The sequence below is a fragment of the Onychostruthus taczanowskii genome, unplaced genomic scaffold (genome assembly GCF_017590055.1).
Source record: "Onychostruthus taczanowskii isolate IOZ18803 unplaced genomic scaffold, ASM1759005v1 scaffold10, whole genome shotgun sequence".
NCBI lineage: Eukaryota > Metazoa > Chordata > Aves > Passeriformes > Passeridae > Onychostruthus > Onychostruthus taczanowskii.
In genome coordinates this window covers 9,210,773-9,238,298 of record NW_024496526.1, presented here as the reverse complement: position 1 = coordinate 9,238,298, position 27,526 = coordinate 9,210,773, and the positions used below count along the sequence as shown (strand labels likewise).

At 48.1% G+C, this 27,526-nt stretch overlaps 1 protein-coding gene across 1 annotated transcript; it reads left to right on the top strand.

The window, feature by feature from the left end:
- The first annotated feature begins 467 nt into the window (after positions 1-467).
- Positions 468-24,652, top strand: STEAP3 (STEAP3 metalloreductase). Its single transcript, XM_041406475.1, has 5 exons — positions 468-618; positions 12,174-12,657; positions 13,113-13,640; positions 15,206-15,370; positions 21,315-24,652. The coding sequence occupies exons 2-5, from the start codon at positions 12,175-12,177 to the stop codon at positions 21,603-21,605; spliced, it is 1,467 nt and encodes a 488-aa protein (XP_041262409.1). The 5' UTR covers positions 468-618; position 12,174; the 3' UTR covers positions 21,606-24,652.
- Positions 24,653-27,526: the final 2,874 nt, after the last annotated feature.

Genomic DNA, 27,526 nt, shown 5'->3' with positions numbered 1-27,526 from the left:
CTGTGGGTTTTCCCCAGTGCTTTTTCCTGGAGACTCTCCCTCTGGTGCCAGCTCCCGGCAGCTTTGGGAGCGCGCTGTCCCGGTCCGTCGGAGCGGGGCCGTGCGGCACTGTCGGGCTGTTGGCAGCAGGACAACCCTTTGGGTGAAGAACCATTATCTGCTCCACGCCTCCCGGCACAGCTTTCCACAACGAGTGCGCGGCTCCTGATAGCAGGGGCAGAGGCGCAACAAGCCGCACCCGCCCATTAAAATGAGACACCGGCTGGCTTTGAAATGCGTTTATAAATAGAGCATTCAGGTCTCCTTTAGACTCCTGTGTGTAATGGACACCGCGGCCCGGCCCCGGCAGCGATGCCCTCCTGCCCGCGTGTGTTTAACCCGGGCAAGGCAGTGACGCCCGCGCCGCCCTGCGGGGACGGGGCTGGGGGTCCCTCACCCTGAGCGGGCGGTGCCGCGCTGGGCGCTGAGCCGGGCTGTGCCGAGCCGGGCTGTGCCGAGCGGTGCCCGCGGCCCGGCGGGCACATGGGCAGGAGGGCGGAGCCCGCGGCCTGACATCACGGCACGGCTCGGCTCCGCGCTGCCGGACGGCGCCGCTCGCCCTCCCGCCGCCGCGCAGAGGTGAGCAGCGCGGGGGGACGGGCACGGCGGGACTCGGGCACCGCCGGCACGGCGAGCAGCCGCCAGCGGGGCTCGAACCGCCCGCGCCGGGCGTGCAGGGCGGGGGAGGCTCGGCTCGGCTCGGCTCGGCGCTGCCGGGGCTGCCCTGCCCGGCGGGAACGTCCCGGGTCAGCGGGGCTCCCCCGCCGCCGAACGCTGCTGCCGGGCCCCTTTCCGCCAGGCCGGGATCCCCGCGGCGGGGCTGGGAGCGCGGCTGCTCCCTGCCCGCGGCCCGCTCCGCCCTGGGCTCGGGCAGGGGTCCCAGGGCGCTTTGGGACGCCTCGGTGCGAGGGTTGGTGTTGGGCTGGGGCCGCGTCCCGGGCGGAGATTTCTGCGGGGCCCGGCGTGTCTCGGTCCGGGCGGTCAGTGGCAGAGCTCGGGGGGATGCCGGTCCGCCGGGCTGCGTGCGGTGCGGGCTGCCCGCGGGAAGCGCTTCCCTTCCCTAGCTGCTGGACACATCCGTGCGGCTGAGGGAAACTCCCTGGCCCTGGCACCAACCGGACACAAAGCCCCCGGAACGGGTCGGGCTCCCGGTTCTGAATGAGCGCAGTGGCGATGGATGGATGGATGGATGGATGGATGGATGGATGGATGGATGGATGGATGGATGTGCTCTGTGCTCCTCAGGGAGCAGCACTTGGCGCTTAGGTTTCACTTTTCATTCTCAGCTCACTAAATGCTTTGAGGAGATGAGTGGCTCTTTGCAGCCACGGAGGAATCAGCACCGAGATATAAAAAAACTTGGGGAAAATCTTGGCCGGGGCCCAGGATCCCTCAGAGGCGAGCAGTGAGCAGCTGTGGGGTTTCTGAACCGCTCTAGGGACTTGTAAAAGCTGCAAAGGTTGGATGCTTTTTGAGGGGGACTTCAGCATTTGATCCATGTAAGAGTAAAGACGGATGAAAGCTGTGAAGGAACTGTAGAGGTGACTGTAGGAACATCCCACAGGTGATGGAAGCTGGGGTGGACTGTCCCTGTTCTGTGGCCCTGTCCAGGGTGTGAAATCTGCCCATGACAGATGGAGCTTGGGGGAGTGTTTGTGTTCATAATGCCTGAGCTGGGCAGAGGGGTATAGAGAACCCCAGATCATTCCAATCAGAGTAGTCTAAATAAAACTAACACATAGAGAATTGCCTGCTGTGGCAAGAAACCAAAACTGAGAGACAGCAGGAGAGGAAGGCTGTTGCCTACAGCATCAATACTCCTGTGGGCTGAGGAGATGCAGGACTAATAAGATTTAAATACTGCATCAAGTTTTCGTTTTCCTCTAAGACCACATTTGCTATGAAACAAATGTACAGTAATATAAGATGTCGCAGTCACTGCACATATTTGATTTCCTCTGTGATTGTAAAGGAGAAAATGTTGATGAGTCAACAAGTCTGTGTTTAACAAAACCACATCAAGTCCCAGGGAAACATGCTATTTGACAGCATAATAATTTTTTTGTTGTTTATTTTGCTTTTTATTTTTGTTTTGGGGTTGTTTTGCTTTTTATTGTTAAGAACTATGCTTTGATATGACCTTGTAACATCACGCCCATAAATAGAAGCAGGTTTAGATTCAAGGGAAACACATTTTTTCCGATGATGGAAGAAGTAGGCCAGCCATGCCAGCTCTCTTGAGAGGTGGGAAAGGCAGTGGCAGCTGTGGTAAGAAGTGTCACACACCAGGAATTAAAACACAGCAATTTGTTATCTATAAGTTTACCATCACTGATTAGAGTTAGCTTTTTGTCAACATGATAATGAAAGAAAATGCTATTTTCAAATTTGAATTTACTGCTTCTTCATAGGTTTTCCTGTAGTGGATTTTCCTACAGTGGATTAAACAGCTTCCCATCTTCATCTAAGTTTAAGTGAACTGTCACTTAACTGAAAGTAAAAAGCTTCTGATAGTAATCAGTGACGTGGGAGCTTCCAACACATTTCCAAAGGCCTTTACATACTCTGGGGCCTAAACATTTCGGTAATTTTCCTGGTGTTTAAGGTATGGAGGCAGAAGTTCCACCATTTTTGCAGGTTCTCAGATTTTCAGTGAGTCTCTCTAAAGTCTTGGTTGTGGCAACATGTGCATTTCCTTTAGTATGAATACACCACTGTAGTCTTTGGAAAAAAAAAAAAAAGTCCTAAGAGCTCCCCACAGGATGTAGGCTTCAAGAACCAGGGTCTGTCGATAACATGCCCACCAGTGAAGGAGCCTGATCGTGTGCAAGCACTAATAGCTCATAGAGCTACACAGTGGTTTGGGTTGGAAGGGACCTTAAAGATCATCTCGTTCCACCGTGGTCAGGGTCACCTTCCACTAGACCACATTGCTCTAAATTTGATCCAACCTGATCCTGAGCACTTCCAGGGATGGATCATCCACAGCTTCTCTGGACAATCTGTGCCAGTGCCTCACCACTCATAGTGAATAATTTCTTCCTTATATCTGATAAAAACCTGCCCTCCATCACTGTAAGGACATTCCCCATTGTCCTACTGCTACAGCCCTTGTAAAAAGTCCCTCTCCAGCTCTCTTCGGGTACTGGAAGTTGCTCTGAGGTCTTCCTGGTGTCTTCTCTTCTCCAGGCTGAACAACCCCAACTCTCTCAGCCTGTCTTAATAGGAGAGGGGCTCCAGCTTTCTGAGCATCTCTGTGACCCTTCTTTGGACTCACTCCAGCAGGTCCACATCCTTATGTTGGGGTTAGATACAGGACAGAACCTGTGCCAGTGCAGCTTGGCACCGTGCTGAAATATGTTTAGTTTGTACTTGTCCAGCACACATGGGTCTCACTGAGGATTGGGATCCTGGGGGGATCACACTGCAGTATTGTTCACACTGCATGTATTTATGGTCTCTCTGGGCTCACCTGCAAGACCCCTGCCAGTGCAGGGGAAAGGTGAAGCAAGCTCGATCTGCTGTGCAGGATGCTGGACTGAAGGCAGTGTGAGAGGAAGGCAGGGCAGTGGGTTGACTTCCAGCAAAGAGCATCCCTCTCCCACCCATCTGTGTCTCCAAAGATAACTACCTGGTCAGCCAGTTGTGTTTGCCCCTCTCCCAGGAGCTTCCCAGGAGCTGTTGGGAAAATCAGAAGAGGCAGTACAAGGCACTACATCGGTTGCCTTTCCTGTTTTCACCACTGTGCTTGTTCAGGGCTGGCTCAGAGCTACCTCTGTACTGTGTGTCGTGTCTGTGCTCCGTGGAAGGGGAAAAACAGATCAGCAGGAGATGGATTGGCCCTCTGCCACAGGCTGTGTCTTCCTTCCACCCCACACTGCCTCCCAGGCATCTTCTCCCCGTGTGGTCCTGTGCATCTTCTGAGTGACTGGGTGAAGCAAATTCAGAAAGGCAAGAGAGTGCTGATCTTGGAGACCCTTCTGACAGGCGCTGCAGCACGGAAATAGCCAATACAAATATTTCTGTGCATGCTCAGCACAATTCCTCCATGCCTTTCCTGGAAAGAAACAAAGAGATTTTAAAGAGAGAGCTGGAGCCTGCCAGCTCCCTGTGGTGACTGCTGAAGTCAGGTCCTGCCTGACGTCGGTAGGTCCGGAGAAGGGTGGAAGCCCCAGCTCATTTTAGGCAGGAACACCTCCACCATGTCTGGCTGCAGGGAATTACTAGATCTACCTGAGAAGCTTCCACCTTTGGGTTGCTTTCTTGCTCTTCTTGCACTTGGGGAGGGGAAGGCTCAGAAATGGGTGAGTCACTGAGTTGTTAATAGCAAGAGAATGAAGACCCCGAAAGAAAGCAAGAGAAGTTATACAAGACTTAAGTACAGCATCTGAAGTTGTTATAAACCACCCTTTTATGTCACTTAAGAACTGTGAGATGCTAAGCCGAGAAAATAACCTTCTCATTCAGAGTCACATCAGCCAGATAAGCTCCTGTGTGCTGTGTCAGCATCGGCACTGCTCTAGCAAACTCTGTCTTGCTTCAGGTCTGTGCCTTCCACGGTCTTACAGTGACACCTCAGGATTTCCCAGACGTTCAGATTCCCATTTCAGGATGTTTTATTACAGGGCAGTTCTTTCTCAGGCTTCTCATTACTCTGGCAACACAGTGGGCACAGGCAGCAAGATGTTTTTGCAGAAGAACAGAGGAAGTTCTTCAGACAAGGACTTTGCTGCAGAGAAGTGGCGCTGCAAATGGAGACAAATTTGGGGGAGAAAAGTGTGAAGATGTCTATGATAGAACCTGTTGGTAACTACTTTAAAATACATTGTTTTGATGAAAACAGGCCAAAGGTTTGTTTTCCAGTTGTTTATCATAGATAGGTAGTTTTCCTGCTCAGCATTAAAATGAGGGTTTATTATTGCACAGAGAAACTGTCCCTGCAAAGTGATCACAAGCTGGTGTAGTTCTACAGGAGAACCGTAGCCAAAATGTCTGAGCTTGTATGAGAAAAAGAGATTATTTTGTCCCTGTGGGAAATTCTGGTAGCCCTTTCTCCTCTACTTTCCCCTGTTCTGAAAGCTATTTTTGAATTTTGGTCCTGGTGAAGAACATCTTGTGGCTAGGGACATGGACATGCCTTGGGCTTCACTGCTGGCTTCCAAAAACAACATTCTCAGTATTTTTCAGTGTATAAACCAGAGGCTGTAGGGAGTTGGGAGGGTCAGTGCCTGTCAGCCCGTGTTTTCATTAGTGTGTGATGGACTAGGGAGGCAGATACCGAATTTGTAGGTGACACTGAGCTAGAGGGGACTGGAAACATTTTAGAGAAGAGACTAAGAATTGAAGATCGTGACAAGCTGGAGAGCTGGTTTTAAAAAAAAACAGGGCACATGTGTGGTAGGACTGACTGACCGCCTGGACACCAGGTGAGTGACCAGCCAGCCACTGGTCACAGGAGCCAGAGGATAGGGACACTGTGCCCCATGAGTTAACAGGGGCACACAGTTGTGCAAAAGCAAACAGTCTTCTTGGGATGGATAAAGTGGTGCACTGGGGAAGCAGCGTCTCTGCTCCAGGTGGTGCCTTTTAGGGGCTCAGTTGGAAAATGCAATTCTGGGCATCCTCCAAGAAAAATGAGAGCAAGGAACAGAGGCTGAGTTGTTGGACATTCGGTAAATAACAGCTCTGATGAAAGAGTTGGGTTTCACTTGTGCAGGAAAAACCGAAGGGAGATATGAAACCTGTTCTCCAAATACAGAATGTGTCTGTCTGCAGAGGAGAAGGCAAATCATTTGCCATGTCCTTTGGGGGTAAAGGAGGAAGGGATAAGGTTAACTGGCTTGAGAGATAAAGAGGAGAGAAAGCAGGGCTCAGCAGGAGCTTCTGGAAGTGGTTTTAGCAGATAAATACCTGATAATGAGGTAATCAGATAAAGAGCTGCCCTGGGGCCGGAGGAGGGATGAGGACCTGTGAATGCAAAGTGCATCAGGGTGGAGAACAATTGCAAGGGGACATGTGGCAACTCCTGGAGCTACATAGCAGAGCAGGCCTGGAGCCCACAGCAGTAATGGAGCCCACAGCAGGCCTGGGGTCACAGCAGTAATGGAGCCCACAGCAGGCCTGGGGTCACAACAGTGCCTGGAGCCCACAGCAGGTCTGGGGTCACAGCAGCAGGGACAGCCCAGCTCCCAGCATTTCCTCATTGTCATGTCCTGGCTGGCAGCCCAGCTGGGTTTTCAATATGGCTTTTCTGGAAGGGCGATTACATCCTTTGCCAGTTCCTGGTTTGCACCATTCGGGACATAACTCTGCTTCGGAAGGAGAAAGAAGAAAAAGGGCAAGCAAAAAGGCAGCAGGCTTGGTTTCCCTGACTTTCTCTTGAGGGCAGAGCTATGGAAGTCATTTCCAGTCAGCCTGGGCAGGACTGCAAGCTCTCCAGAAATGTGCGCCAGAGCTGAGATTAAAGCAGCTTTGGATAAGCTCTTTTATTACTTAAATCTGTTCCAGTTCCAACAGGTTCAGGTTCATGGCACTTGCTGTGCTTCTGGGAGGGATGCTGTGTGCGGGGGGGAAAGAGACTTAAACATTTGATTTTACAACCCCAAACCTGGAGCCCACAGCAGGTAAAAAAAAAAAAAAAAAAAAAAAGAAAGAAAGAAAGAAAGAAAGAAAAAGAGTATTTCTGCTCAGAGCAAGACCTGAGTGGAACGCTTCAGGTGCTGAATGCTCCTCTCCAGCTGGGGTTTTTGGAGGGTTAACACAGCAAGAGATGCTCTGCAAACAGAGGCTGGAGGGCTTTGGCTTCATGGTTCAAAGGTCTCTCCATGCAGACTGGAAGTCCCCTGGGGGCAGAGATCACCCCTGTCACTGGAGTGTGTGTTTGTGGGACTGAGCTGGTGCCAGCCATGGCTGGCAGGGCCCAGAGGGACCTTCCCAGTACAGAAATCATGGCACTCCTCTGCAGTGACCTGGCCAAAGGCTCTGCTGCATGGTTTGATTCCTCATGAGCCTGCTGGTCTTTCAGCCCATGTGCTCGTTAAGGAATGTGTGTAATAATCATGTGCTTTATCTCGAGTGGCACCCAAGCAGGAGCTGAAGCACAGAGCAGGCTCTTTGATGACCTGCACGGGATGAATCCACAGCTTATGGAGACTCAGTTGTGGTCAGTCTAAACAAACACTGACGTTGGGGGAAGACATAAAAGCAGTTGTTTTAGCCAAGGTGGTGCAGACTGAGTATGTGAGGCTGAGCTCAAAGATGAGTTTCTGTGCAGACAGGAACCTGTTTGGTTTCACTGGACAGAGTATTTGTTGGAGCTCTGTATGAGATTGCTGCTATATTCTTCAGCACATTTTGATATGTTTAAAACACTGCCTTTTTATTAGAGTTATGGTAAAACTAACTTGTCTTTTATCTGATAAATCTGAATACCAGGGCATTGAAATGAATCTTGATTTTTTTTTGTCCAGAGCTGAAGCAAAGCCTTGCTACCACAGGTCTATCCTTCTTCAGGGTGTACTCAAACACCTCTGGAGTGCAAATTACAGGAACCAGCTAGGCTATCCTCCTGCACCAGAGGATGTGAAAGGGGCCCCAAAAGAAGGTCTCATTGTTAAAGTCGTGGTGAAAGATATCTGGGTCATCCCAGACAAACTTGCTGGAGTCCCATCATTGTTAGTATCTCCTCTCCCCACATCTGTTGAAAGAGGATAACAAGCATGCCTCTTCCCCAGTAGCTGTGGGGGATGATCTGCTCAGCAGATTGACTCTGCTGTGAGCCCAGGGACACCTGAGTGGGCTCCTGCAGCCCAGCTCCATCCAGAACGGCTGTCCTGCTGCAAAACCTGAGTGAGGATTCTCAGTGTGGGCAGAGGCAGAAAAATCTTGTTTGCCTGGCACTGAGCCTAAGCTAACAGCCTCTGCCAAGCCTCAGGTGCAAAATATGTAGAATTATCCCTGTCTTTCTTCTGTGAAGAGAACCCCTCCCTCCCTCTGCCTGGGCAACAGAGATTTGACTGCTTCATTTCATGCAGCTGCTGTCTGTCTGATCCCACTCCTTGGGGCAGAAATTGCCTTCTGGACAGTTTTTGTAGTGCCCAGCAGAGGGGAGCTCCCCATCTTGCTCACTGCCCATCGCTGCCATTGCCCTGCAATAAACAGCAGTAGTGGCAGTGCAATCATTGAAGTGCACATGGGAACAAGTGTGCTACAGGTGGATACAGGAGCGATGTAAGGGTGTCATTAGCAGCTGAGCTGGAGGGCAGCTGTACATTGCATTCAGTATTGTAGTTAGGGAACTGCTGCCCAGTTAGAACTGGAGCTTGTTTATTCCCATCGGGCTGTGCTTTAAATTATCTTGTAGCTTCCTTGGTAAGAAACTGATCTCCTTGAATTGCACGTGCTATAATTCAGCAGGGATGCAGTTTGCTTGGCATGGAAGATCAATAAATGGGGTTTATCTATGTCTGAAGATGCTAAGGATGTCTAAGCACCATGGTAGTCACTCGTGACCTCCTTTGCAGCGTCCTGGCCAAGGTGCTTTGCACCCACTCTGGATGGGTTGGCCTTGCTGTGGTGAATTAGCTTTGGGAGGGAGTTTCAAGCAGGTGACATGTCCATAGATGAAGAAAAAGCAGCGTGGACATGGGGTGGTGGCAGGAGGAGGGGGTCTGCGTGCTCCCCAGAGATACAGAAGTGAAGAAAAGCTGTTGCTTAATCAGACAGTCCATTGCCAGGCATCTGTTAGGCAGAGACCACAGTGTTTGTCTCGGTGAAATGTGTTTATGGTGAAAGAGGGCTGTTCCCCTCCTTTCTCAGGAGGATTTCTGTGCATGGCAATGACAGCAATGCAGCCCACAGGCAGCAGCCAGTGCCAGGGAAATCCCACCCTGGGCTGGCAGCAGGGATGAGTCCTGCTCCAAAGCCCCACCAGTCAGAGCACGACTGAAATAATCACACCAAAACTCACAGAAAAGATTTTGAGTCTTCTTCCTTTGTAACTATCCTGCTGACTTCAAAGGCTGTTTAATTCTGTCATCCCTTTTAATCAAAATAACTGGAGACAGCAAAGATGTTTATCTCCAAACATTGCTGGCATCTCTCTACATGTTCAGTGGCAGCTGCAGGACAGAGGAAACACACTACAAGAAAAATTGCTTGCAGCAACATTTACATCCCAGTGGGACCACAGAGAGAACTTTTGAGGTGCCTTAAATTGATTATGAAATGAGTCTTTGGGTAACAATCACTTTGTCACCTTGAATGCTGATTTCTCCCCCCGTGGCTGAGAGCCAGAGATGTGTTTTTTTATTTTGGGGTAATGTTTTGTGTGCACAGGTGGTGGAAAAGGGGAGGGGGGTATGGGAGAGCAGGCTAATTATTCTGAACAATAGCTTTGCCCCTAGAACAAATAGTTCTGGACATGAGTACATTTAGGTGAAGCAAGGTTTCTAAAAAGTAAAACAGCGAGTGTGTGATAAGACTTCTGATAAGAAGGGACCAGGGGAAAAAAGCCCCAGCATCTCTGCAGACAGAGATCTGAAAGTCATCCCTCTCACTTTTTGCACTTCTTTGGCACTTGTTTGCCCTGCTAGCACTTCTTCCATGAGCACAAGTTTTGGTCTCTGGGATAAGGTGGTGCTTGGTGAGAGACAAGGAGAGCAGACAGACCTCTGCCATAGAAACAGTATTGTCGCTGAAACCATGATGGGTTTGTACCCAGGACAGTAAATTAGAGTTTCAAAGTCCATCTGCTGAAGGCGTTTTGCAGGTTTTCAGTGAGGAGCAGGATTGAGATCCTGGCTGCTGTGTGAGAGATCTCCTCCAGTAACCGGAGGCTGTGCTTGATGTTTGTCTGCCAGGGACCACCAAGTTGGTGTTTTCATAGTAATGTGACCCTTTGATAATTTTTCTGAGCGGTTTTAACAAATTTACAGCTCTTTAAAGTGTATATATGGTATGGGGAGTTTATGCCCACAGGCAACTCTTGCCATGTCTCTAGTACGTCTGTAGTGAATTTTGGTGCTCAGGCACTTCAAATAGGGAGATCCTTTTGCAGATTCTTCACAAGAAAGATTGACTGTTCTAAATTATTTTGAGTAGATATTAGGAAGAAATTCTTTAGTATAAGGGTGGTGAGGCATGGGAGCAGGTTGCAGAGAGATCCTGTGCCCATCTCTGGAGGTGTTCAGGACCAGGTTGGATGGGGCTTTGAGCAGCCTGGTCTAGTAGAAGGTATCCCTGCCCATGGCAAGGCGTTGGAAGTAGATGATCTTTAAGTCCCTTCCAACCTGAACCATTCTGTGATTCTGTGATCACTACACACAAGTTCCATCTTGTCAATATTCACTCCCTTTCCCAGATGACTTATGAGCACGTTGAACAGCATAAATCCTCAGGGAAATCCCTTGGCAACCTATTCCCATTATGAAAATAATTTATTTCTTCTCATCCTTTGTTTCCCATTGGTAACTATTCATGCAGAAGTGCTCTTCCCCTTTGCACCACTGCTGTGCCAATCCCAGAAGAGCCTTGGATGAAGGACATTTCCAAAAGCCTATGAAAAACACACCTGTGCCAGGGACTAGGTCACCCCATCCAAATGGTCACCTTCACTTTGAAAGAACTTGACCAGATACAAGGCAAGACTGCACTCCCCCAAAACCAGTTTTCTCCATCCCCAGTATATCACAGGTCTGTTAATTACAGTCTTTAATATAATCTTTAGCAGTGTGCCAATACAAAAGCCAGATGTCCTGGTGTGGAAGTTCCATGGGCTGCCTTCTGAGCCCTCTTAAAATGTCACCCTCAGGAATTTGTCCATTCCTTTAGGGTAAATTTGCTGTTCCTTAAGTTGGGAGGCACATTTGAGCCACTGACACAGCCCATGAGCAGTCAGGCAGTTCCCTGCCCAAGCTTCTTCTGACCTCCAGGTTCAGCTGCTGTGCTGCCTGTGAATTCATTGATCTGCTTAAAACCTCTCCATGCCCTCAGTATCTAATCTGTTACAGGGCAAAATTCATTAACGTTTGTAAAGCTCATCAAGATCTTTCATGAGCAAATCCCATCATGTTTTAATATATTTTTGAAATGTCACGGGTAAGTTCTCATTACTCATTAAAGAGCTGAAGCAAACAGTGCTTGCCAGACCCAAATATTGGGACAGGCAAGGGCTGAAACTCTCTTCATTTACCACTTTTAGGACACTTTCATTTCAGTTTGACTTTCTGCCTTGATTCTGCTCCGGCAAATCAGAAACACCCCTCCAGCTTTTCCAGATGTAGTCTCAGGGATCTTCATGGACCCCTTCTTTAGGAGATGTCTGGTAGCTCCATGGGAATCTCAGAGCTTCTGGTCCTGATTGCTGCTAGTGTTAGGCTGGCTTTGTAGTGTGAGATACCTGAAATAGGGATCTCATTGAGCCAGGTCTCATAAGCTCTTAGAGATCTATTTCATGCCCAAGGTAGCTCAGCTACCTTTGAAGGCATAAAATCAGCAGGATGGCTTCTATAGTAGTGTTGGAAACAAAAAAGTTTTAATAAGAGGCAAAATAACAAAACTCTTTACAGAAAAAAACCGAGCCAGGTGCAAAAGGTCCTGGTAAAACACCTAACAAAAGCAATTAGTTTCTTTTTTCTCTTCTTTTTCTAGTAAATTGCTCAAGCAGGACTTTTTGGCTCCTGTCCTATTAGCTATCCTTAAGTTTGAAGTCCCCCAAGTCCTATGAGATGTCTTTTCACCTAACTGAGATGAGAAAATTCTGGGCTCTTTTCCTTTTTGAGGAGACAAAAGGATAGTTTTGTCACTTGGTCAACAAGGAGCACATTCCTATAGATGCCAGCATGAAGGGCACCAGAGGATGAGTGCATCCAGCAGGTGTTGGAGCACACAACCCTAGGAAACCTCCATAAAAGCCTTCACCTTCCAACCCAGCTGGTGTTTTGTGCCCCTCCAGTGGTGCCTGTACATTACTGCACATTTCCTGCTGGGTTTGGCAAACAGGTCCTGGGCCACTGGGACCAAAACCATGTGTTCGCATGGCCAAAGTGACATTTTTCCCCATGACCCCAGATATGGTCTGGATCTCTGCGAGACCTCCACCGTGAATTTGCATTTCTCCTTGTTTTTCCTGCCAGGATGTCCAGAGGAGACATGGCCAAACCTCTGCTGGGCCACGGGGGCACGGAGGGTGAGTGCAGCCCCCCGCCGCCGGCCGGCCGTACCGTGGGGGTGCTGGGCAGCGGGGACTTCGCGCGCTCCCTGGCCGTGCGCCTGGTGTGCTCCGGGTTCAGGGTGGTGGTCGGCAGCCGCAACCCCAAGCGCAAAGCCAACCTCTTCCCCGCTGCAGCAGAGGTCACCTTCCAGGCCGAGGCCGTGAAGAAGGCGGATGTCATCTTTGTGGCGATTTTCAGGGAGCATTACTCCACCCTCTGTGACCTGGCTGATGTGCTGGTGGGCAAGATCCTGGTGGACGTCAGCAACAACACGGAGATCAACCATCACAAGGAATCCAACGCGGAGTACTTGGCCTCCCTGTTCCCAGCCTGCACCGTGGTAAAGGCGTTCAATGTGGTTTCTGCGTGGACGCTGCAGTCGGGTGCCAGGGATGGAAATAAGCAGGTATTGTTTTCTTCCAGCAAGGGCTGAATCCCAGCTGTTTCAGCAGCCGAGGTCTGGCAGCATCAGGAAATGGCCTTAGGCTCCAGGAGAAGGAGTCCTGAGTGCTGGCTCTGGCATCCAGAGACCACCCCTTAGCTTCTGCATGTCTTTGTCCTGAAATTAAGTACCTTCACTCAGCTCACACTTTGTAATTTTTGGAGCATCTGCCTAAGTGAAAAGTATTATTCAGTTGTCTGTTTATCTAAACAGAGCCACTGAAACAAACTGGCTAAAAGGAAATCTGTCCAGGAGAGAGGTCTTTGGCAGCCATGGTAAATCCCTGTCAAAAAACCTGCCAGGAATCGTGATGCTCAGTGGAATAACATAGGCTCCCTGTGATACAGAATCCCTCTGGATGTACTCGATCCCAACAGCCTGATTTCTTTACCCTATGTGTGTATTTTTGTTTGTTGTAGGTTCTGATCTGCTCAAATAACCAAGAAGCCAAGCGCACAATAGCAGAAATTGCTCAAGTCATGGGATTCACCCCCGTGGACATGGGCTGCATGTCGTCAGCCTGTGAGATCGAGAACATTCCCCTGCGCCTCTTGCCTGCCTGGAAAATCCCCATCTTTTTGGCTCTGGGGCTTTTCCTTTGCTTCTTCACCTACAACCTGATCCGGCAGGTCATCCACCCTTACATCAGGGAGCAGAAGAACAAGCTGTACAAGATCCCCATCGAGGTGGTCAACACCACGCTGCCGTGCGTGTCCTACGTGATGCTGTCTCTGGTCTACCTGCCCGGGGTGCTGGCAGCCTGCTCCCAGCTCTACTATGGCACCAAGTACAGGCGTTTCCCAGACTGGCTGGACCAGTGGCTGCAGCACCGAAAGCAGATTGGTCTCCTCAGCTTCTTCTGTGCAGCCCTGCACGCCGTGTACAGCCTGTGCCTGCCCATGCGCCGCTCCCACCGCTACCTGTTAATCGAGACGGCCGTCAAGCAGGTAACGGGGTGCTCCTCAGGTCAGCACCTGCAGCACTCTGCTGAACTCATGCACTTCTTGGGTGGTGGGCCTAATGTCTTGGTTTTTTCATTCATTTTCCAAAGCAGGTGTGGGACAGTGGGAAAAAACTCTCTAGGAGCACTTCCCCCACAGGTCAGCCGTGCGGCACAGGCTGAGCACCCACCTGTCTGTGCTGAGGAGCTGCCATCTCCCTGGATACACAGCTCCCTCTGCACTGACAGCCAGGGCTAGGATCAACCCTCCCGTGCCACTGCTCCCCAGAAACACTGGCAAGCCTTTGAAACCAGCCTTGCCTGGCACTGGTGTGTCTGACACTAGGTCAGAGGCAGGAAAGATCTAGGTGAGGGGAAATGCAATGGTAGGAGGAGTAGAGTTCCCTTCAGCTCCCAAAATCTTGGGAGATCCCTGTTTGTTCACACTGATGTTCATAATTGTGCCTGCTGGGGTAACCAAGTCATAACCCAGAGAGGGCTGTGTGTCCTCATCACTGTGTGCCTGCAGGAGTTTAACAAAATGGTGGTGAAGAAGCAGTTACATAAGAACAAGGATATGGAAAAGAACTTTATTGCTTCATGGACACTCTCAGCAGTGTTTATCCAGTGTGAGAGTGCTGCCTTCAGGCAGTTCAGCCAGCTCTGTGGTACCATGGGAGGATGGGATTTGCTCTTTGCTGCCCCTGGCTTCTCACTGCTCCTCACTGCTCCCTCCTGGGATGGCACAGGCTTCGTGCAGCTGAGGGGAGAATGTGATCAAGGAGTTACCCCACAACCCTTCTGCTTTCTGTGCTGGGTTATTTGGTCAAGTGATTCCAAATATTTGTCCCAAAAAGGAGGGAAGGGGCTGTGGGAGCAGAGGGGAGCAGGATGGCTGGTTTGGCTGGGTGTTTGATGGATGCTCTGAACAGGCACTGTTCAGAGCATCCATCAAACACCCACCATTCCCAGACTCTCAGCTCCAGCCTTGAGCAGGTTCTTCTCAAGTGCCACAGTTGCACATTAATCTCAGGCAAGCATCCTGTGTTCATTTCCCCTCTACCTCCTGTTTTCTAGCAACATCTTTGTTTAGTAAATTAAAGCCATTTAATGGGCTAAAGAGGACAGTTCTAAATGTTCCTCTTTGCCATGCAGTATAAAACCCATCTTCCCTTCCATTAGCATGAACAATTTCCCCCCTAAATGCACTTAAAACAAAGGTTATTAGGAGACTACTGCATATTCAAGCATCTGTATTTGTTTTCATGGCTTGAAACTGAGTTCTCATTGTAATTATCTTTCCAAATGTGACTTTGGGGCTTGCTGCTGTGGTTACAGGCATGGGATCTAAGAGCAGTTCTTCCCAGCAGGCTTCAAATCAGGTCTGGCTTTGGCCAAATGGCTTTGGGATAAGAGAGCATTTCCACATCTCCCAAACAGACAAACAGTGCTGGAGGTGTGAATAAGACCCAGTGCCCTTCCAGGAAACCTGCTTCCAAAACCAAAACAGATAAAACTCAGTTCCTCTGTCCCTAAGTGCTCCATTTTAACAAACCTTCATTGTCATGCCAGGCTATGGAGAAGAAGATGACAGTCTGGGTAGAGGAGGAAGTCTGGAGGATGGAGATTTATATCTCTGTTGGAATAATTGCCCTGGGCTTGCTGTCGTTACTTGCCATCACTTCACTTCCATCCATCGCAAACTCTCTCAACTGGAGGGAATTCAGTTTCATTCAGGTAAAGTTGATATTTGCTGATGCCAGAGAGTGATTCTGCAGAATCAGAGTCAGGCCCTCGCACAGACAGGGCAGGGCTTGACCAGCTTTCCCAGCACATCCTGCTGTGGCAGGGCAGCTGTGCATTGGTGTCAGCAGCAAAACTCCCCGTGCACCCCAGAGCCACAGACCCCTCATCCAGGAGGTCTCGGAGGCAGAGAGGGGCAGAGTGGTGCGTCCTGGGGCTGTGCTGCTCTCACACAGGCCTTGTCCTGTCTCAGGAAGGTGCTTTTCTCTGGAGAAGGGAAAATACAAGGGAAAATACAGCACCAGGCTGTGGAGGGCAGGCTGGGAACTCGCTGTGGACACAGCTGGCGACAGGACATAGATCTGCCCTTGCTGTTCAGGGAGAGTGAGCTTCTGAAAAGGAGAGAGCCTGGGAGGACAGTGCAGGGGAAAGACAGGTTTGGCAGAGCTTGCATGCACCCAAGTGTTCAATAAGACTTGGAAAAGGCTTAGAGTGGTCTGTAACCTGCCAGAGCCCACACAGTACAGAGAACTGGGTATGATTTCAATGAAAAGGCCATACCTGATTCTAAAAAGTACAGAAAACTTTAGCTTTTTCCCAATGGTTTAGGAGCCTTCCTCCCACTTGCAGTGATGGCCAAGCTCCCAAAGGCCAAATTCCCTTGGTGACCTGAGTCTACCCCCTGGGATTTTCACAGACACTGTGTTCAGTGGCTGCAGCTTTTTCAGGGATGCATTTGGAGCCAGGCTTAGGGCTCATTAACGGAGATAGCAGAGAATGAACCTTTCAAGTATCCCCTGCGCATTAAAGCTGATTTTGAGGGCAGATTCCACTCACTGTGCCACAGTCATATCCCACAGCCCTAAAACTCCTTTTCACTTGTGCCTCCTACAGCAGGGCTGCTTAGCATGCACCAGGCTTTGTAACCCTGTGGCACCCAAGGTGTGTGAGCCCCCCCAGGACCCCGTTCCCCTGCAGCTCCCCTGTGGAGCCTCCCTTTGCACCACGCTGGCACACACCTAACCCTTCCAAAGGGGAGGGCAGGGCTCAGGGATGCAGAGGTGAATATCTATCATCCAGCCTCTGTTAAGCTCTGCAGAAGCTCTTCAGTGGTATATAAATAATTCAATATTCATTAGAGCAGAGTTTGAAGTCTGCTCCCCTGCTTCTCCCACGAGTGCCCCAATCACCAAATGAGCAATCCAGTTTGTCTTCTTTCTCCTCTTGCTGTGGGCTAGCCGGTAATTATTTACACTGAGTAGAAGAGCTGCACCAGGAGAGCTTGACCCCAAGAGATCATCCCTCGAGGAGAAGGGAGACTGGCTTTAAACCTCTGTTTCAGACTGGACAATGGGAGCATATTAATTCTCACCACCATGTCTCAGGAGAGGGCTGCAGCTGCTGGGACACCGGATAAATCAGTCCTATCACATCTCATACCAGGAATCCCAAACGAAGGGAAGTATCTCCTTGCAGCCTGGAAGGAGGCTTTGAAACCCCCTGCATTTCCCTTTGGCTCCCCAGGCAGCCTGGCAGCTGTCCTGGAGGGTGCTGGTGTTGTGTCATGTAACACAAACATCGCCGTGGCAGGTCGTGCGTGTAACGCAACTGTCCCATCTGCCCTTTGGGACCCCTTCCCGAGCCTTTCCAAGGGTATGTCAGCACTGGGACCAGACAAATTCGTGATTCTCGGTTCCAAAATAGCTCTTGGCTGCCCCACATGGGAACTGGCTGGCTTAGTTCATGGAAAGATACTCACACCTATTTCTGTCTGCATGGAATAAAGCGTGACAGTGTGACACGAGCTCCCAGCTGATCACAGGCAGGAGAGGGAGGCACGGCTGGTATTGTGCCTCTTTGGAAATACCATGTAAAAAGAGCAGGTTACAGATCTCCTAGCATGTTAGCTTCCATATTACTTTTTTTTTGTAAATGAGGGATCTTTTAAATTATTTACTTCGCAATAAGTCGGTGGTGCCTTTCTTGAGGAAATTAAAAGAGCAGCTGCAGCTACTGCTTCCAGGCTCCAGAGGTTGCATTCACATAGCTCAGAATAAACCTCCCTGAATTAATGCACAGTGGCACAGTGTAAATACAAAGGGTGAAGCATGAGGCTGCTTTCTCAAATATTTGGGATTTCTAGCACTTCTGCAGCATAAAAGAGGTGAAATGCAGAGTGCAGACACCCCAGCCTTCCAGAAAATGCAGCAGTTTGTTCCCATCTCAGTTGAACTGGTTGGTGTTTGAGAGATGCTGTACCAAAAGCCACATGTGAGGCAAATTCAGGAGTCACTTTAGTCCCCCTCTTACCCAGAGCTTCCCAAGTCTGACATTTTCCAACAGCCAGTGTGTGCACCTGTATTAGTGCCATATACTGCCACAGTATTAAAATACACATCTGTTGCCTGACAGGGCGAAAATCCCGTTTGTATTGTTGCCAAAGTTATAGGAAGAAAGGTTAATTTTCACAGTAGCTCCTGCACATACTCAATTTTCAATTAAATATGGTTAAATTGGATACACAGTTCCCCTGTGTGTCCAGTTTTAACAGAAAATGTACAGGATCGAAACACTGGCTAACAGGAATGATTTGTATGTAATTCAGCTTATAGGAGACATTTTTAATGTTCCCTAGTGATTTACAAATCAACTTTAATTGCCTGAGAAGTAAAAATGTGTATGATTGCCTTTACCTTCCTATCCTGAGAAGCCCTCCTGGAATTTGAAGGTTGAATTGACCTGGTTTCTTTCATAGTTCATGAAGCATGAGATGTAAAGAACCTGGAATCAGACCTTTTCTAACCCTCCTGTCGAGGCAGGGCAAGGGGCCAGAGCTGCTTCCATTGAGCTAATAATTTCATAGTACTGGTGGCTGCACAAGTCAGAAACTTATCTGGGTCAGGAAGGGGCTCTTTGCTTTCAGTGCTGCCCAAGCATTTCTAAATGAGCCACAGGTGACTGGATCACCTTTGCTGAGGTGTTACAGGGAGCCTGCAGGCACCAAGGAAATGGGGGAGGTAGAAGAGTAAATGCAGAATAGAAAATACATGCAAAACCTACATCAGGAAGATGATGTCTTCATACAGCATCTTTCAGAGGGCTTTAAAGCCCTGCAGGGCTGCTGGCCCCACACTCCTCATGTTGTGATGTGACAGTACAAAAAAAAAAGCCTCTGCCACTGTTTAAAACAAAACCCAGAAAGATTTCATAGCCAGGAACTGCACAGAGAGGATCAATGAGAGCATAAGAGTGCTATCAGGGCTGAGCACTTCTGCAAATCGCTCCCCTGGGTTTCTCAGCAGCCTCTGCATTGTGCTGAGTGTACACTGAGCTGTTTCATAGCCAGGAACTGCACAGAGAGGATCAATGAGAGCATAAGAGTGCTATCAGGGCTGAGTACTTCTGCAAATCGCCCCCCTGGGTTGCTCAGCAGCCTCTGCATTGTGCTGCACTGAGCGTACACTGAGCTGCAAATACTGAGCCAAGCTGCAATCAGCAAAACGTGGGTTCTGTGCACTTACAGACCTGCTGTATTCAGCTGTCTGGTGCGTGCAGCCATGGCTCCTTCAGCCATCATCAGCACTGGGACCCCTCTGCTCCCGCGGTCAGCTCCTCGGTTGTGCTCCAAGAGGAGCTGCCAGCCCTGGCTCCAGCCACCAGCAGCTTAGCCATGTGTTTGTTGCCATGTGTTTGTTGCCAGTTAACCTTTTTGTGTCATCCCCACCATCCACACACAAAGGTGGGTCAGTCACAGAGTGCCTGTGATGGTTTGTCACCTTTTGTCCTCTTAATTTCTCTCCTGCTCTCCCCCAGTACCAGCAGTTGTTGAAAGAGAAACTGTAGAGGCACAAGGTAATTTTCCCCAGCTCTGACATCTCTGCCATGCACACAGCCCTGCTTGGCTGACATGTGCACCCCCTGCCCAGGGCAGAAAGCTCTTGGGTTCGCTCTGTCCCCTTCTCCCTGCCCTGCTTTGCAGATGAGTCCTAATCTGGTACTTCAAACCTTTTGTCACCCTGGGGGGTTTTTGCCTGTTGGAGAGAATCTTAACCTATAAATGATGGATGATCTGTGGGTCAGCTCCTGCTGTTAGGTTCACCATGCTGTGACCATGGCATATTTCAGCAAACTCCTCCTTAATTTTCCAAATGCAACTAGTCTTGAGCCTGTTGGGTTTGCTGCTTGTTACCACTTTGGTTTAGGACATGGACAGAGTTTCTGGTAAGAAGGACATGAAAGAAAGGATAAATGTGGGCTTGCACACAGGACTAAGGTTCAGTTCCCAGCTCTGTTCCTGGCATGACCTTGAGTAATGCTCAGCTGTAACACAGAGAAGAGTTCTGCCCTGCCTTGGCAGGACTCAGTGACACCCACATGACTGCCTGATAGATACTGTAAAAGTGAAGTTCCTAGATCTGGTAGCAGATTTATAGCTCTCCTTCCCTCCCTTGCCCAGTCCCCTCAGCTGCTGAAAGATTAGCTCTGAAGTTTAGAGGAGTCTTGGTCTGGTTTATCTGGTAGCAGATTTATAGCTCTCCTTCCCTCCCTTGCCCAGTCCCCTCAACTGCTTAAAATATTAGCTCTGAAGTTTAGAGGAGTCTTGGTCTGGTTTTTTTTGTAATAACGTGGTTTATTTTTAAAAGTTGTCTGGGTTTTTTAATTGTTTCTCAGCAATCAGAAATAGAGGGAGAATCTATGAATTGAGTAGCTCTTTGGATGAAACTGTTTTTGCAAAAGACAATGAGTCCTTCCTCCCATCTTGCCCTGGTTCCTTATTTCCCTGCCATGGCCTCTTTCCTGGACATATCTTCAGGAAGATGGTGTTTCTTGCTGACCTCTGCACCAAGACAGATATTTTGGCTTTGAAAGGCTTTCTCCCCTAAGTTAGGGACATAAGCAGCAAAATTTTCCTTGTGTAGGAATCTTGAAATTTGGTTGTTATGTCAGGCTTAGACCAAGCATTCAAAGTAGGGCAGCAAGCCCTTAGACCAAGCATTCAAAGTAGAGCAAGATGCTCTACCTGCACTTTTCTGTGAAAATACAGCAGCAAAGGCCTGCACAGAGGAAAACACAGCGAGTGCCCAGGGCTGCTGTGTGCCAGCAGCAGTGGGAGCTGGCAGGCTCAGGAACCACCACCTCTGATGCTGGCAGGAAGCCCTCAGTTAGGGAAAAAGTTTAAAACCTATCTTCGAGAGCAGCCCTCAGAGGGAGCTGGAAATACTCCAGATGAGATGTCGTCTCTGGGTGCTTGGGAGCATGATCTCAGCTGAAAAGGGGAGAAGTTCTTGCCTGTAGAACAGGGGCTGCGTTCTTGCTGCCTCCCTGAGTGGATAAAGGGCTCTTCACAGCCTTTGAACCAACAGAGGTCCCTAAGACAGAGGAGGAAACCCTTGAGGGCTGGTGCTCACCTCAGAACACCAGTCACCTGAAGATGTCTTTGCTGTCTGTGGAGCTGTGGCTTCACCCACTTGCAGCAGTGCCAGCTGTGGTCCAGAGCCACATGACTGATGGTTCATCCTGCTGGTCAGAAGCCTCAGCCAGCCAGGGACTGGCAGAGCAGAGCTGGCAGAGCAGAGCTGACAGCTGCAGCTCGGGAGAAGCCTTTGGGAGCTGCCCGTGCCCACCTGCCCAGCAGGGGCTGGGGGCTGCTGCTTCATAGGATGCAGGAGCTCTCCTCTCTGCTGAGCTGGCAGCACCTTCTGGGAAATTCCTGCTGAGCTTCTAATGTCACACTTAGCCTCTGATGAGACAAAGAAAAGCACAGTCTGGCACACTCCCCAGGAAAGGTTTCCAGCCGTGTTTTATTGTGTCCAGGAAACTCAGGAATACCCATTGCTTCCTCTGTGTCCTGTACACTTAGAAAATCATGTCAAAAATACAGGAAGACAGCCAGGCACAAGGTGCTCTGCTAACTGGTGTGTATTTCTTTTCCTTGTAGTCCTCCCTTGGATTTCTTGCCTTGGTGATCAGCACTCTGCACACGCTCACCTACGGCTGGTCGAGGGCCTTCGATGAGAACCAGTACAAATTCTACCTGCCCCCAACCTACACCCTCACACTGCTCGTGCCATGCACTGTGATCATAGCCAAAGTCATCTTCAGTTTGCCCTGCATCCAGCACAGACTTCTGAGAATCAGGAGGGGCTGGGAGAAGGGCAGATATGTCAAATTTGTTCTGCCCAGTGCAACGGGGGAATTCTCAAGTGGGGAGACCTCCAGTAATGTCTAACAGCCCCAGCTTTGAGGATTTCGAAGCACTATCAACATTTCTATAAAGGTGTTTCTTTTTCTTAAATATATGTATGTTTTGGTATAATGGTATTGTTGATAAAATAATAAAATTTGGTGACTTTAGAAAATGGATGACCATCAAACTAGGTTAGACAGTAGCAGTTAAATTGTATTGCTGATTTGCTAGGACAGTTATTGCCTTAAAAGTGACTATGAGAGCCAAGCTAGCAGCACTAATACACATGGAAACTGATGGACTCTGTTAGTCAGATCAGTCACTTGAGGTGCTGGCTGGCAGCTCCCCAAACATGTACTTCTCAGTTGCTTTCCTAGCTGCTCTCATAAATTTCAATGCCTTTATTTTTTAATACGAGGTTGCACAGATTTTCTGGGGTTTATGACAGCAAAGATACCCTGCCTCTTGAGTGTATGGATCAAGCAAGGCAGTGAGGTTTAGAAAGATCAATTGCCTCTGGTTTTGTTCTCCTCAATGAACTCTGTGGACAAGTCAGTACAGCTATATTCATGTTACTGTGACAGCAGGTTTTACTAAAATCATCAAATCTGACAGCAAGCCCAGTATCCCTGTTCTCTCAAATACAGACAGCACTTCTGGTCCTGGAAGCAGTGCCTGATGCATGTTTATAAGCTGAGGAAATAAAGCACCTTTTCCAGGAGTATAAAAGCATTTGAGAGGGAGACATCCCCAATACCAGATGTCTGCACTGCTGGCTCTGAGATGACAGCTACTAATGCATGTTCTCTGTTACACTGAGCCAAAGTTTCAAGCAGTATTTGATTGAAATAGAGTGAGGATAATTACTGGAAAGGCCTGCTGCTTCACAAAATTACATGGAGAAAACCAAGGCCTTCCAGCTGGCCTTACATCAAACAATAGGGTGAAGCTTTTAGAAATGGCTGTCACCTGAACATTCCCATTTAAGCAAACAAAACAGCAGCTCTAAACCCACTGCTTTCACTAGCAATAATAAGTTCTTTGAACAGTCCTGCAAAGGGATCATCAAGTCTTGACCACAGCATGAAAACACGTTGTACATTTTGGGCACATAAATTCATTGCCTTACACCTTAAAAAGTCCCTTGCTAGATCACAAAGCAGGTATGAAATGCTCTTCTGACTTCACACCCACTGTGGGCAAGGCACAGGGCAACGATTTCTGTCCTAATTTCATGTTTCACCTGTTGCTTTCTATGAAGTTCTTCCTCTTTATCAGAATAATTCTTTATGTTTTGGACATCTAGATCACCAAACAGTGAAAGGACAGCCATTCACTAAAGCTCATGTAAAAGCAAGCAATCGGGATGACACAAGAAGACTACCTCAGTAAGGTCAGGTACACTGACATGCCTGGAATAGCCTCATTTCCCTACAGTTAAGGAAAAGACAGTGTTCAGTATTGCTTTGAGAAACACCAAATGAGGTACAGCTTGTGGGACAAGGGAGTACTTGTGTACCAGACCAGTTAATGTAAAGGAGAGGTGGAATTATCAGCTTTGGGGCACATAAACCCTTCTACAAGCCAACATTGCTCCCATAACCTGGAAGAGTTCTACACAGACAGAGACTCATAAGAATTCCCTGTTTAGTCTCCAGTAACTACAGTGAGTAATAGTCTCCAAATATCGCTCATGTGGCCAGTGATGACATTGACTGTTAGTTCTTGCCTAACACTTACAGTAAAGTCTCCAAATGCTGCTTCTTCAGGGGAAAGCCTAGATTTCATAATAAGGTGATTTGTTGTTGTTGTTGTTGTTTTCATGGGGTTTGGACAACATGGTGAAAGTACCTTTCTTTACCACTGTCCCCCTCAGCAAGCTGAGTTTGTTAGGTTTCCCCTCCACCTCCAGAACTTAGCCCAGATTGGCACCTGACCAAATCACTCTCCAAGCAGACTGATGACCCAACACTATTTATTTCTGGTTAGGTGATAGGTTAAGTTTCCACATGGATTTGAGACCATTTCACCTGAATATAATTCCACCCACTCCAGTTTAATTCATCCTTGAGGGACGACTGGATTCAGCAAGCCTGGTTTGTAAGTCATATTTTCCAATTCATCACCAGTCAAAGACAACACAAAAGCACCAGTTTACACACTTTATGGTGTATTTCAATGCCTTTTTTTCCCATCTAGGTTTCATTTCACATCTTTAGGTCAGGCAAGACTACTGTCTGGTGGCCAAAAAAGATTAGGAGGCAGAGAAAGAGCATTACACAGGCTTTGTTCTTCAACAGGAAAAGAATGGTTTATTTTGAGTCACTGCAAGGTTAAAGACTCACCTTTCTGCCCAGCAGAAGGTTTGACCCTGGCTTTGTTTACAGGACTTCCATGCCTACAAACCCTTTCCCATGGCAAAGGGACAGTTCCCATGAGCAGAGGGGCAGTCAGTGAGTCAGCACGGTGCTTTTCAGATGGACACAAGCCCAAAGGGACAGACAAGCCAGCTCAAAATCCCCACAGCTACTGCAGCTCTGCAGCATCTAAAGAAAAAAGCTTGTCATTTGCCTCCAGGTAATGCCTGTGCCACCAGACTGGCCAGCCAGCCACCATCCCTTTTGAAAACCAAAACCAATCCTTATAAATGCAGAACAGCATTTCACATGATGCCCTCTGTATGCATCTGGTCCTGAAAACATGGGACACAACTGTTTGAGTCATTTATTTGATTCTGGAATGCTGCAAATGAAAGTAAGGAATTTTTCAGTTATCTTTTCCCTAAGCAGTTTTGATATGCGTGGGACATTCAGTAAGATTGGCTTAAAATTTACCATTTAACTGGTTTTGTACTTGAAGTTTTTCTTACTGTATATGTGTACACACACACACACACATAAATATGTGTATCTTATTGCAGAATATATAGCTTGAATGTAAAAATCTTTGTATTTTTATTTCCTGTACTGCCTACTATGTGCCTCTGGGATATGTAAGAACCAAATGAAAAGCTGTAAGAGTAAGGCCAGTTTTAATCTCTGGCCTCTGTAGTTGTATAAAGATATTCTGAACAGATCTACATAATTATATCAGAGCTCGTGTGAGTCTTTTTTCCTGCCTCCCCCCAAACAAAACCATTACTTTCATGGCAGTAGTAGAGTAGTGTGATTATCTAGAATTTAACCACGAAGAAATAAAACCCACTACAGCCAGCAGCTTGTAGAATCTCATTATCAAGGTAATAAAATGATCATTGCTGTGACCCATGGTGCCAGGGCTCAATTACAGAGTTCCTATGCGTGTGAGAGGGCACAAGTGTGTGCAGACACATATTTCATTACAGGGGGCTACTGATCCTACACAGCTCTTGTAGCACAGGATCAGACAAGCTTAATTCACTAAATAGAAAGTGCTGTTGATACAGAGTTCAAGGGAGAAGGAGTTCCAGATGGGGTACTGCAAAGAAAGATGGAGTTTTAATACTATAAATTTGTTCTCTGCTTCTTAAGTCACTTTTTCATACAAGTGGCATGCCAGATCAACCAACTTCTGGATCTGCAGCATTGCATTTTAATGAGCTAATTTGTAAGTTGATTTTAATGAGTTCATTTAAATTCCTGAGCTGAAGATTAACCTCTGCAGGTACAGTTCTCTCCTTCAGTTTTATAATGCAAAGCTTTAAACAGTGCAATTGATTTCTTGCTCTTCAGGGATTTACTTACAAAGTGATATAACAAACTATAGTTAAGTCTTTAGGGGGATGCACCTGCTTCAGCACCTCTGTGCAATAGATTTCCTCCAGTCTCTCCAAGATGGCAAGCACAGCTACAATGAGCAACAAACCCTGGTGTTGTTCTTGAGCTCTGAATTTCACTCATTGAGCTAGCAGGATTTGCAGACTGTGCCTTGGGTTTGAGGAACGAGATTTGTTACACTTGTTACACAAGGGCAGTTTTCTTCTATCTATTTACTGTGCCTTAATAAGCAGCATCAGTTTTGCAGAATTTCTGCACAAGTTTTTTTTTGTGTTTGTGAGAACCACACACATTTTAAAGCTGAGCACAGAATACACAGATACCATCTATGATTAGGGACAGTTCTTGTTAGCAGAGCACATACAGGACATTCATATCAAAGACTAAAAATAAGCATTGTCTGGGGCCAGTCAGGAGGATCACATATCTCAAGCCACAGTATTACTGAAACCTTTCAAAGACTTAAAGTGGCACGAGTGCATCCTCCTGGAAAGATAATCTGCTTTAGATGTAGAAATCTCAGCACCGGAGGATGCACTACAGCTGCTGTTCAGCTGGTTAGTTACTCCTGTTACCTGTTTCCCATCTCTGATCTGCAATTAGCCACCTTCAGCTGCTGCATGCCAGCCTGCTGCCTTAAAGAGCTGTCTGCAGCCAGATGTCTGCTTTCAAGTAGCTGTCTTGTTCAGCATTCTAGAAACCAAAGTTGCTGTGCAAGATTCAAGTTCTGCAAAACCAGTTGTATTTGATTTGGGAGGGCTGGGCCAGGGGAACAGTTGTGAAGAAATGGCCAGGATGGTAACTGCTGGGATATAAAGCTGTCATGGCTAGATTGCTCTTTGACTCCAAAGCCAGCTGATGCCCTCCAATTGGATGGACATAATCACAGAAGCACAGAAAAACACCTTTAAGATCATCAAGTTATCCCAGCACTGCCAAGCCCATCACTCAACCCAAGTGCCACACCTACAAGTCTTGTAAATCCCTCCAGAGTTGGTGGTTCCATTTCCCAGGACAGCCTGTTCCAATGTTTCACAACCCTATTGGTGAATAAATATTTCCAAATATCCAATCTAAACCTCCTCTGGCACAACTTGAGGACATTTCCTCTTGTCCTGTCACTGGTAACTTGAAGGAAGAGACCAACACCCAAACACAAGCAGAGAGGCAAAGATGTGACTTCAAAGTAGTGTTGAAATCAGACCAACACCATGCCTTCCATTTAAAAACCCTGGCTCACTGAAGAAAAGGGGCTTCCCAAACTGTTCTTAAAGAATATCTTCCATTGGCTTTCGGTTAGAAAGCGGAATTAAACCTTCTCAGGTGTGGAATGACAGCAGACAGCAGCAGTTCTTCCAGTTCTCACTGACATTCCTGGTACACAAATCTGTAAGTTACTTGCCAGAGAGCAGGTGGACAGACAAAGGTAAATTCTTATGTTAATCTGTCACAGTGAGCCCTTTAATGTATTCATTACCAACTGAAAGTCCCACTCTTATGGCTAGCTGCTCCTGTCCTACTACAAAGGAATGAATCTACTGGTGTCAGAGGGAGAGGATGATAACAAATAGAAGTTACAATCCATATCTGATCAAAAATACCACACCTACAGGGCCATAAAAACCCAGCTCCCCATCCTGTCCCCCACATCACCACCCTGAACACCCAGCTCTCCTCTATCTGCCATGTGTGCCAAGCTTCCAGGCCAGGTCCTGGTCCCCAGCAAAGCAGAAAGGAGAGAAGCAAGAATAACACCTCTCAGACAACCTGCACACCACACTGGCTGCCCCCATGCACACCACAGGCTTCCCCTGCACACAGCCCAAAACTGCACAGCTGCAATTTCTCTGCATCATCTCCAGAATGTGAGCAGTGTTTGAGGGTTCTAGTGGTAGTTTGGAATTGAGAAGCGGTTCCCATAAACAGCAAGCTGTGGCAAACCCCTAACACGACACCAGTGTGATGAGGCTAGAAGAAAGGAACTAGTCAAGAAGCCCAAAACAGGAGGAAGGAATATTTACATCACCCAGGCTAACTGCTACTTTAACTTCCCTCTGTTCGACACCTCCCTGGCACCTGCAAGCTGCTGCAAGTGATGGGAATCAGCAGAAAGCTCTGTCACAACTTGTCCCTGTGCAAAACCTCAAATTTAGCCTTTTAACCAGGCAGCATCTATGCATACTCTAATCACTGCCAGCAGAAAGCTGT

Bases quoted from the DNA above. Each gene is read 5' to 3' on its own strand.
- STEAP3 (XM_041406475.1), top strand. From the start codon at position 12,175: ATGTCCAGAGGAGACATGGCCAAACCTCTGCTGGGCCACGGGGGCACG. The intron at 12,658-13,112 runs GTATTGTTTTCT...TGTTTGTTGTAG, and splicing joins CCAGGGATGGAAATAAGCAG to GTTCTGATCTGCTCAAATAA. The intron at 13,641-15,205 runs GTAACGGGGTGC...TTGTCATGCCAG, and splicing joins TCGAGACGGCCGTCAAGCAG to GCTATGGAGAAGAAGATGAC.